Source organism: Euprymna scolopes, chromosome 6 (genome assembly GCF_053919585.1).
Source record: "Euprymna scolopes isolate OS-2025 chromosome 6, ASM5391958v1, whole genome shotgun sequence".
Taxonomy (NCBI): Eukaryota; Metazoa; Mollusca; class Cephalopoda; order Sepiida; family Sepiolidae; genus Euprymna; species Euprymna scolopes.
This window is the reverse complement of record NC_136487.1, coordinates 113,837,122-113,849,651: the sequence shown is the minus strand read 5'-3', so window position 1 is coordinate 113,849,651 and position 12,530 is coordinate 113,837,122. Positions and strand designations below refer to the sequence as shown.

The 12,530-nt window shown below is 33.4% G+C and overlaps 1 protein-coding gene across 3 annotated transcripts in view; it reads right to left on the bottom strand.

The window, feature by feature from the left end:
* The window catches only part of LOC145277888 (uncharacterized), a 190,397-nt gene that overhangs the window by 54,480 nt on the left and 123,387 nt on the right, over nucleotides 1-12,530 (bottom strand). For all 3 annotated transcript variants that reach the window (XM_080129879.1, XM_080129881.1, XM_080129880.1), the window contains exons 2-3: nucleotides 8,943-10,052; nucleotides 721-777 (exon numbers count right to left, since the gene is read on the bottom strand). In XM_080129879.1, the coding sequence (XP_079986005.1) occupies nucleotides 721-777; nucleotides 8,943-9,962 (1,077 nt within the window). In that variant the 5' untranslated portion in view covers nucleotides 9,963-10,052. The remainder of the gene's footprint in view (nucleotides 1-720; nucleotides 778-8,942; nucleotides 10,053-12,530) is intronic.

Sequence of the window (12,530 nt, the reverse complement as noted above, 5' to 3'; positions counted from 1 at the left end):
ATTTTAGAATAGAATCCTTTATTTAATCTATGAGTTTAGCTTGTTCTTGTTCTGTCTGCTATGATTAGGTAGAAGTCTTAAGTATTTCACACCTGTATTCTTAGTATCGTCTGTATTGATTGAAATTACTTTATTATGTAGAAGTGATTATTAACATTGCACTAATATTCGTTGCACTACAGGTTCTTGCAGAATGAAAGCAAGTTACTCCTGTAGATTAAGAAAAAAAAAATTTTTTTTGTTTTAAAAATGTATGTAAAGAACGAAAGAAAATATGCAAATTAATTTACCAAAAATAAGTAAGAAAAGAACATTTTTTCATCTTTCATATATATATTTTTATATAACACCATTGAATACAACAGAAAAAAAAAATACTGTTGTTTAGAGTTAAAATTTGTGTGAAAAAGAAAAAACAAACAACAACAAAAAAAAGAAATTTATTTCTTTTGTTTTCATTTAATTTTACTCTATAAAAAAAAAATCTCGCATTGTTCTTGGCTTTTAATTTTACCTTATAATATATTTTTTCAATTAGCGTTTCTTTCATTCCGACACAGTAATATGGCATATGTACACTGTAAGATATAGCATTATGTTAGCACAGTTGGCAATGCTGAAGATATATTTGGTCCATGTTCAAATGAAACTAACTGAAATTTAATGAGAATAAAATGCACAATATTGAAATATTCAAATTAAACTAAACAATTTTCTAACCGTATTTCCAAGGTTTTGAAGGCCCACCATTCCATTTTGGTCATCAATTTTAACAACCTGTAATACAAAACAAAACGAAAACAACTTTATTTTAATACTGTCATCATTATTTACACATGTATGTATATTTATCACATTCAAAACAAGTATCTACATCTAACATATAAAGTTAACTTGTGAGATTTTAAAAGTTCAACCTAAATAGCATTTAAGCTGGCATATCAAACTTTGACCTTGATTAATCAATTTCCATCTATTATTGTTGTAACATGTTATTGGCACTATGATGATGTACTGCAATAGAATTTATTAAAAATAATGGAATCATGCCTGGACAGCTGTTAATGTGAAAACTTCCCTGCAACGTCTTTCTCACAGAAGAGACGTTGCGAGCCTGTCTCTGCTCTATTGTTATTTTCATGGCAAGTGCTCATCTGAGCTCTAATATATGCCCCCCCCCGTCCTGACTTTCATGAAATACACTCGTGTAGCTAAAACTACTATCAATATTTTCCCACACTCTTTATCTGTGCCTAAACCTAATTGTAGATCACATAAACACAGTTTCTTTCTTAGAACTACACGCCTGTGGAACTCTCTTCTGTTTCCTTGCTTTCCAGCTGACTACAATATGAATGTCTTCAAGTCCAACATAAACAGATTCTTGTTGAGCTGTCCCCTTAAGCAATCTAATTTATCAAATTTCCACTATTAACGATTACTATGATATTGTCCGAGTGACTACCGTACACTCATTAACCATTATCCTCGGGTGGCCTCTGGGCCTTTATGAATGATGACTCCTTTGTAAAAAAAAATTGTTTTAATTATAGCTGAAAAATCAAAATCAATAAGGTTAATAATTCATAATATTTCATTTAAGAATATAATAGAAGTTATCTTCTTTACAACTAAAAATTTTTTTTCTGTATAAGTTTAAAATATGTGCAAAAAAATCAAAATCAATAAGGTTAATAATTTATAATATTTCATTTAAGAATATAATAGAAGTTATCTTCTTTACAACTAAAATTTTTTTTTCTGTATAAGTTTAAAATATGTGCAAAAAAATCAAAATCAATAAGGTTTATAATTCATAATATTTCATTTAAGAATATAATAGAAGTTATCTTCTTTACAACTAAAAATTTTTTTTCTGTATAAGTTTTAAATATGTGCAAAAAAACCCAAAAAAACTTAAATAACTTTACTGCAATTTGGGCAACGCTGGATAGGTACAGATAGTATAAACTAAATCTGAGTTAATCAACATTTGTTTCCATAAAGATTTTTCTTGTAAAACTTTAGTCACACAAAATACACACTAAAATATTCTCCAGTTTTAAAATTGAGTTATGTTTGAAATATATATATATATATATATATATATATATATATATATATATTTGAATTATTCTATTAAGTGGTAATTTACAATTAACTCATCAAGTGAATCATATCGCATTAAATTCCTGTCTATCACTCTCACTCTATATTGTTATATTTGAAGTTTCCCCTCATTCTTTTTCTATATAGTATCTATTCATCTCACGTCTATTGTTCTTTGTATATTAACAGTCAAAAGTAATAAAGAGAATAGAAAATAAAAAAATCGAAATAGTCCATTGTAAACAAAAGGGAATATCACCATTAGTAGCAATATTATTTAACACATAGCAGGAGAGAGAGAGAGAGAGAGAGAGAGAGAGATAAAGCAGATTTTATATCTATCTATCTATCTATCTATTTATATATATATATATAAAAGTGAACGTGTGTGTGTGTGTGTGTGTACATTTCTCTACGCAATAACTCTGTCAATTTTTATTCTACAGACTCGAAATTTGATATACGGGGTACTGAGATTTGGGAAAATCGATGTGATCGGTTTTTGGCCAGACATTTGGCGATTAGGGGGTCAAAGTTCAACAATTTGACCTTTGAGAACTCTACCAAACTCCTCCGACAATTTTGGGTCTAAACACTTGAAATTTTAGATATAGATTTCTTGGACATGGATCTAACTTAATAACTTTATTTGAGCCCCAAACAATAAATGTTAAGAGGTCATAATAGGGGTCAAAGTTTTTAAAAAATTGACCTCTGCAGTCTCTTCCAAATTACTCAGACAATTTCTGGTCTAAATATTTGAAATTTTACATAAAGGTATTCAGAGATAGGGCAAGCTTTTTCATCAGTTTGGGTCGAAAATGTTTAGTTACCAATATATAAATGTATGTATGTATGTCTGTTGGCATGTCTGCCTTAAACTTTCAATAGAGGCGACGGATTTTACCAAGATCAGTATCGTTTTAAAGTTCGACCTTTCATATGACAAATATCGAAAAATTGGCTAAAAACATTAATAACTTCCCCTTCAACTAGGCACTTTTCTACAGGGAGGGGGTCACTTTTTTCGCCGATATTTTTTAAAGTTATCCTCTCCTTTAGATTGTCTAGCCTTATTTTTTTTAAAATGTCGCTACTGGTTTGCCGGTGGTCGTAACAGCATAAACGCTAGGTTTTACTCCGTTCTTTTCCTCCTTTGCGGTACAGGTTCGTGCCTACCTTCCTACTACTATTTTAGATATAGATTCCTTGGACATGGATCTAACTTAATAACTTTATTTGAGCCCTAAACAATAAATTTTAAGGGGTCATAATAGGGGTCAAATTTGAAAAAAATGACCGTTTTTTTTTTTTTTTTGCTCAGCATACACCTCCAAACACCCGTGCAACGCCGGGCACCCATGCTATATATATATATATATATATATATATATATATATACAGGGTGACCCAAAAAAACAGAGAACATTCAATTGTTTTTCTGGGCATTTGTAAGTCAACGGAGAAAAAAAGACCAAAGACCCTAGTGTTTTGATGTGATGATTTAAATATAATAAACTAGTTATGACCAAAGTTTAATTTAATTCGAACAAAACACTAAGAAACGGGCCTAATTAGTCGGGGCCCGTTTTTGTTTGGGTCACCCTGTGTGTGTATATATATATATATATGAAAGAGAGAGAGAGAGAGAGAGAGAGAGAGAGAGAGAGAGAGAGAGAGAGAGAAACTCACTTTTTCCTGATTCAAACTATTTTACTGAAGCTCAATGGTTGACACAATGTATCAGATTTTTTTCTAATAAAACTAAATAAAACACTGACTGAAATAATTCAAGAATTTTTCAAATCTTTTGCTTTGATTATGATTCGAACCTGTAATCGAGACACAATAATAGGAAAACCAAAAGAAAAAAAAAAAAAAGAGGGAAATTACTAGGTTCTTCAATTAGCAGTTAGGTCAGGTCCACAATTGAACCAAGTTTTGTCACTCAGAGCATTCAGTTGCGCATAAATATGAAACATTCTTCTCTTATTTTTACTTCAATGGCAGTGGAGACTTCTGAGGTTCAAAATCAAATCAAATATATTTGGCCCATTCATATTTCATATTAGCATTTTTCAAACAGTAATATAAAGTTTGATGTCATAGTATACTAGAATTTATGTAATAAATTTTAGAGAAAAATAATTTTTTAATTTTCAAACCGAATCAAATTTATTTGGCACAAATATCAAAGTGCGGTTGTTGACAACTCTGCCAAAGAGACATGTGGAACTTATTCACATCCACATAGTCTGAACATTTGTTCAAGGCAGCTTTAAACAGGGATATGGTAATCATCGTTACAATCTCCTCTGGCAGATTATTCCACAGAGCAGAAACACTAACAGAGAATGCAGTTTTTTTCTATTGAGACCAAAAGTGACGGTGATACATCTTTTGTGGGTAAACACGGAAGCTGCAACTTGGCACTGAGGTGAAAAGTTTCTTGGAAATTAGATTTAAATTCGCACTGATGATGTTGTATGCCAGAATCAAGTCTCCTCACATTCTCTGCTGCTCAAGTGATAACAAATTTGGAGTCTCTCTTTCTAGGTAAGTATAAAGTAGGTACGTGCAAAATGAATGCCAATTTGACTCTTCCCTTTACTTAAAAATTCACTAAAAATTAGGAAATTAACCAATTTTAATGAAATTTTCAGTATTTATCAAATAATGATCATGGAATATATTGAACTAATTATTTTTATTTAAATCTTAGTGAAAATGTATTATTTTGTTTAAACAAAAAATACCTTTACTAAATGTATGGTTTTCAGTAGTAAAAAAAAAAAATGATTGAATTTATTTTTGCTTTTTTATGAAAATAAAGGATCGTAAAATATAACAATTAAAAAAAATTATTTAATTTTTACAGGAATATTAAGTTTAGTTCTTAACCTTTCAAATACAACAAAAAAGTAGTCAAAAACTAGGTTCCCCTATCTTTATTCGTCTATTTTTGCCCGTAACTAGTATAGGGAGTCACACCACCATCTTGGTTACCAACCGTAGAACACGCTTCAGATGTACGATATTTTTTTGAAATAAGGATTTGAACGCTTGGATGAGATACTCAAGAATTGGCCATATTAAAGGTCTGTAGAAAGAATGGGAATTGTCTGCTGTTAGATTGAAATGGATTTTCCGAATCAGATAGAGAACCTGCTTGGCTTTGTTCATCATTTCAATATAATACTCTGTTGGTTTGGCGGAGTTGTCAACAACTGTAAAAAGTTTTTACATATTAGAGATGATATTAAATGGTTGAAACAGAAAACTGATAGTTAGGGGGTGGGGGCGGTAGGAGGAGATATGAAAATGACTGCATTTTGTTGGTCGTTGTTCAATTGTTCCTCTTTGGAGGATCGGTGGGTTTGCGTTTTAATCAAACGATGATCCCTGTGAAATGGAATTACTCCAGCAATGTATCGCACTAACAATGCTATGGTGTAATGTTTACGCTATCATTTCTGGTTGGAGGGAATAACCTCCTGAAAATCGTTCGTGTTTAAGACGCTATTCTTCAGCATATTCTTATCATAAAAGAACAAATGTGTAGCAGTTATATGACTAGAATCGATTTTCTTTTGCACAAGTTTGTAATGCCTACTGGAGATAACTTGAATGCATACTGGAGATAACTTGAATGCCCACTGGAGAGAACCTGAATGCCCACAGAAAAGAACTTGAATGTCTACAGGAGAGTATTTGAATGTCAACACCTCTTTCTGATGATGGTACTTGTGCAGAATATGATCCAGGCGTAACTAACCGTCCACTCGGCTTTGCTCAGAACATGACGTCATGCGCTCGAGTTTGACTGTAATCGGACGTAAGACGCCAATCAATGTGCGGCAAAGGAGCAGACGATTCTTTGGGGAAATATTGGAAGAAAAAAATCATTAAACAGCACACCCTCAAACGTCTCTTCCTACCAACTTTATACAAGATGAATATCTCCACCTTGGATCAACAGTCAGTTGCAAACGTCAGGAGCTTCTCAACAGTTATCTTTTCGAGTTTATGTGGAAACAGAAATTTGGTAATGATCTTTTTGTCTCCACCCTAAACCATATATCGGAAAGCTATCCGGTTGACGAAGTTTCTTCCACATCTACTGTCTCTTCTCATGCCACTTTAACATCGTCTGATGCGATCGTAAAAAAGTCTACCTAGTCATAAGGGAATATCCTGACTGTCTTAATTTAATTTTATTTTAAAAAATCAGTTGCCCAGTCCCACCTAAAAAATGTTCATGAAAAGAAAAAAAAAGAAAAAAGTTTATTTTCCTTAGTTACAAATTTAAAGAAAAAAAAAATGAAATATATATATATAAAATGAAATATATATATATATATATATATATATATATATATATATATATATATATATATATATATATATATATATACACACACACAAACACATAAAAGGTGCTTTTTTAAATCTTTGTTAAAAATATGAAAAATGAAAAAGTAGCTTTCTTATTAATTTTGTTCAATTTTTATCAAAAAAAAAAAAAAAATACAACTTGTTTATTTTTTTTCACTTAAAATTTTTTTTTACAAGAATAAAACAGAAACTGTAACGTTAGGTTGTTGTTTCTTTTTTATTTTCGTTATATTTATTTATTTATTCTGATGATTTTATTATATTTACATGTTTTTTTTTTTCAGTATTTTCCTTGAGTAGCGTTGTAACAATTTGATAATCAGCGACGCTCAGCGAGAGCCAGCGGTTGCCGGTTGACGTCATGTCCCGAACAAAACCGTGTAGCCAGTTAGTTCTGTCTGGTTGAAATTCTTTTTTTTTTTTTTTTTTTTTTACATAGGCGGCACCGCTTATCAAGACCCGGAGGCCACTCGAGGATAAGGGTTATTGAGTGTATAGTAATCAATGGGATAATATCGTTAGTAATGGAAATTTGGTAAATTGGATTATTAAGGGAGCGGTTCATCAAGAATTTGTTTATGTTGGACTTGAAGACAACCAAGCTGGAAAACAGGCAAACGGAAGAGAGTTCCACAAGCGTGCCATTCTAGGAAAGAAGCTTTGTTCATGGAATCTAGGTTTCTGCACAAGTACCCTGATTACAATTCATTCTCTGGCCTTCTCTTTACAAATGGTGACATTCTCCTATCCTATCACAGACGTAACAACAAATAAAATTGTATTTTTCTACCGGGGAGCGGGGTACAAAAAAAAATACAAAAAAAAAAACAAAAAAAAAAAAAAACTGCATTATCTCAGTTAAACATTTATAAACTTGCTTCTTTTTCTCTACTTTTTCTCCAAACCCACGGTTCGAATTCTTGTAATGCTGAGCCAATCCTCTTTTCCATTAGTAGAGAAATGAAGCATGTTTTCAACACCCGAAGAAGGTCGCAGGTTGCAGCGACCGAAACGTTGTGCTAATAACACTCAAGATGAGAATAATAGTCCGATTAATCAACATAACAAAAACATTAATTTTGTTATTATTGAAATAACAAACTGAAATTCTGGTGTAAACATGCGCAATGTTGCATGTTTGTTCAGGTCGGTAGGTGGAAATCGTTTATTTATGAGAGAAAGAATCACACAGAAAATTGGTTGGCATTTTTAAAATCGTAATATTTTCTTGGATAAAAAGTTGCATTCTGTTATTTTGAGCCACTTGAGTCATAGAAAAATGAATGCACCTCCAAATAGGAAAAACCCTACACAGTAATTTTCTTTTATGTCCATAGATAAACAGCCTATGATTGTCGAGTGATCTTGTTGTCACTTTTTTGTGGTTGATCATATTGATGAGTGAAAATACAAACTGCAACTAGTTTATGAATGCAATGCTCTGTGTATAAATAAATGGAGTTTCCAGTGTTTCTTTTTTTTTTAATTTCGTTAACTTTATTATTTTTTTCTATTGTGATTTCAGCTACATATTTTAGCAGCAGTCAAATGGGTTAGGGTTTATGAGAAACATTAAGAGATTTGTCAAATAAAAAAGAATTATATCTACATTTAAAAAGTAGATGACAAATCTCTGCTACCCCCTCATCTCCCGATGAGATTTTTTTTGGATTTTAGAATCGGATTCAGAATTAGGTAAAATGTTCAAATCGTCCCATCACAAGTCAAGGGGTCTCCAAGCTACGGCCAGGGGTGGGGTGGGGGCAGATCCAACCCACCAAATTCTTTAATTCGAAAGTTTTAAGAAGGTTCTGTTCGAATATTCAACACATAAAAGGTAATGTAGAGATTTGGGACCACTTCCATTGTCTTCCCTAGAGAATTTTATATGTATGATATAAACTTCATCAAAATAGCACATATTTGAATGTTTAAAGAAGGTCCAGTTCGCATAGCTTCCTTAGGTTAGGGAGGCACATAGAGATTTGGGACCACTTCCATTGTTTTCCTATGAAAAAAATATACAAATGATTTAAATTTCATAAAAAGAGAATATATTTAAAATTTTTAAGAAATTTATACCCTCATACTCCTCTTAGCAGTGCACTTAAAGATTTAGGAACATTTCCATTGTTTTTCTCAGAAAATTTTACATCAGAATATTTTTTTAGATTTAAAGTAGTTTCTCTGACCTTTCATTCTATAAGGAACACACAAACATTATACAAACACACACACACACACACACACACACACACACACACACACACACACACACACACACACACACACATTGAGTTTTATATATAGGGTGAAAATAGATAAGGGTGCTGCCATTCTATTACATCTACAGACGAGTCACCACTGCAAAGGATAGTAAATAAAGACGTAAACATTTATAAGAAAGAAAGTTAAATGAACTTTGAAAAATATCTTACCGGTCTTCTTGTTGCTGCATTGTTGATATGGTTCGTTTGATCAGTTAACGGTGTTACTGGGCTTTGCCGATCCCGATAGACACGGGCTCTCCAGCCTAACGTGCTGGGACTGTCATTATTATTACTACTATTACTACTACAGTTATAATTTTCAGCAGAAGTTTCGATGTCTTTCCGTACAGTCCGATTTATCTGGCGTTCCACACTTGGTGCTCTTGAAGTTGAAACGCTTTCGATGCTCGGCACCCGACTTGACGTCCGTTCTATGCTTGGAGCCCGACTGGATGCTCTTTCATATGAATGCTCCTTGCTAGAAGTCCGATAGGACGGCTGTTCCATCTCGACGCTGGGTGCCCGACTGGATATGCGGTCGATGCTGGGTGCACGAGTATGCAGGCGTTCATAGGCCAAGTCGACGCTGGGAGCTCGAGCTCGGGCTCGGGACAAAGTGTGAGGTTCCGCCTCTATAGATCGGGATTGACTAGCTGCGCGCGAATGAGATGAACCATAGTTTTCGGAATTACGGTCAGAATAGAATCGGCTGGTGCTGGGCAATTCACTAGATGCCCGGGAAGAACGTAGTGTGCCGCCACTGTAAATAGATGAAGATGCAAGAGTGGATCGATACGGCCGAGACAGCGATGATGAATAGCTGTTGGACAAATAATTCGATGTATAACCATTAGTTGGAGTATAGTCCGTAGACTTTAAGGGTTTTGTGTATGACAATAAAGTACTCGAAGTGTTGTCACCATAGCGAGACAAGCGGCTAGGGCGAAAGTCCGAAGAGAGGGGCTTGCCCTTTCTGTCAAGAGGACCCGGTCCGTCAGGTAAGCGGCGGGTGTAAGCATTGTTCATGAGTCTGGTCGAACTTGTTGAAGTCGTGCCGTTGGAGAGGCCATACTTGGAAGAGTAGTTATCAGAGCGATAGTTTTTCAAGTAACTGGGGGTTGAACTTGAGCCTCCAGCACTTAATAGCTCAAGGGAAGCCCTTCTGGAGGCAACTGTTCCTCTTTGCATGGTTGTATATGAAAAAAGATTTTCTTCTCAGATCTTAATGTGAGGGTAATCCTCCACACGGTAAATTATGAGAGATCCGCATCTTGCCAACTGTAACAGATATAAAAAATAAAAATGAAATAAAGCAAGTACATTCATTTTGTTGCATGCTGCATACATTTGCTTCATATAACTTTATTATAATAATCTAGAAGGGACATTCTGTGTCGCCCAGGAAGAAAGTGTTCTTTATATATAAGATTAGCGGGGGGGGGGTACCAAGCATTGCCTAAGTGTTTGGAGGTGTAAAAGAATAAAAAAATATTAGTAGGGAGGGAGGCTTGAACCCATGATGAACCGAAGGTAGAAAAGAAAGTGAAAGAAAACGTGAGATCTTACTGCTACACTACGTTCAAATTTAGCGATCTCAATCAAAAAGTTGACTTGCTAAGTGAATGCAGAAATGAACATTGGCTGAAGGCCAGTTAAGCCTTCCGCCATTTCATTTATTTGTTTCCTCACGATGTGGGGGAAACCAAGCTCCCCCTGAAAAAGGGGGAACTCTCAAATGAATAGCAATTGTCTGATATGACGGGTTTTCCCCACATTGATCAAAGCTAATTGCTTTAAAGATGTTCCAGGCATGAAAGGCCGTTGACAGCTTTTCATTTGATTAGTTTTGCTTTTATATGAAAAAGCCGAACAAACACGCGAGAGGAAGGAATAGCGTGAGTTTTATAAAAGTCGATATAAATAAATGTAGATATGACGTGCGTTCACAAATCATAGATATTATAATCTAGGAAGTATATAAAAAATTTTAAAACATAGCGCCCCCCCCACTCTCTCGAGAACCCCAGTGAAAAAAGCCTTTGCTGGACATACAAAAACACGTGCAGACATATTGCCTTTTATATATATATAGACTAATATGGGTGGCCGGCGTTGCCCAGATGTTTGTCGGTGTAAAAGAAAAAAAAAAAGAAAGTTTTGGTAGGGAGGTACGCTCGAACCTGAAGCCTTGAGGCAAAGTCAGAAAAAAAAGTCTGATAACTTACCACGCCGCTAAGAAGGCAGAGAAGTGAGAATGGTTAAAATTAAATGGTTAAAAAACAGGCGCTTAAACAAACGTCAACGTGTGGCTTTCTAGGTCAAACATCACGCCATAGAGAAATGAAACCACAGCGCAAATTTTGTAATATAAAAGTCGCTTAAATAAACAATACAGACGACCTTGTTTCGTAAATCAGACATTATAATGTAGGGAGTATATAAAAAGTTCTAAGTATGAGTCACCTCTCCACCCCGAGCGCCGCCCCTCCAAAAGCATTTGCCGGACATACAAAAAAAATGTACACACACACATTTTCACTTTTATACTATAGATGAAAAGGTTGAAGTTATAAACACTAAGAACTAAATACCTATTTTTTTTTTCATGAATTTGATATTTATTTTTAATAAAAGTTATACAACTTATTAAAAAATGTGGCACAATGTGCAAAAAAGGGAGGAAGGCTTGTCTTATCAAATTAATGCTAACCTAGCTAGTTTCTATCTTCACTCTTTTCTCTCACCAAAATACCACATTTATACTATACATCCTTCACCGTATGTAAATATAAATGTATGTGAAATGACGTCACTGGTGGGGAAAAAAGGAACATAAAAAAGAGAATGATCACGAGGGAGATGAGATAAATTTTGAGATCTCATGAAAGATGTGGAGAACGTTCAAGATCATGTGGGTGACGTCACGGCTGTACTAATGAGGAAATAAATGCTGTTAATACAAAGAACAAGTGAGTTGGAGTTATTTCCTATTCTTTGTTTCGGTTTCCTTTGTGACTGAAGCTGCATGCAATGTGTGTTGTTTCCCGGACAACGTTACATGTATATATCCTTCTTTGTCCACCATAAGAAATCATACCATGGTAATCTATTTGAAACCCATATTTTAATAATATGCAATGGGTGGGGGTAGAAGAATAACATTTTTATTTACAAATAATGATTATATATACAATGGAAAATAGTAAAAAGACCCCATTAATAAACTGTGGCAGATACATCGATACATAAATTTCAAAAGTGATAAAAATAAATTTCAAAAAGATAAATTTCAAAAAATAAATTAAAAAAAAATAAATTTCAAAAAAATACATTTTAAAAAATACATTTAAAAAAAAAATACATTTACAAAAAAGTAAATTTCAAAAGTGATAAAAATACATTTAAAAAAAATAAATTTCAAAAGAATAAATTTCAAAAAAATAAATTTCAAGTGATTTTTCGCCTAACTGAAAATCTAAAGGGAGACAACTCAGTATAAATGAATATGATAAATTCTCTGTAATCTGTTTTGGTACGGAAAAGTGTCTCTATTCTAAAAATTTTCTTAGTCTTAATAAGTATTTTCAGAAAAAAAACGAAGCAAAATAAAATATATTTGTGTAAATAACATGGTGGTAGAAAAAAAAATCGAAAAATAGGCTAGTTCGAATCAAGTATCGATATGTCGAACATGAAGTATCGATATGTCCGAAAAGATGACTTTATATGTTACAAATTACTAAGGATTTCTACCTA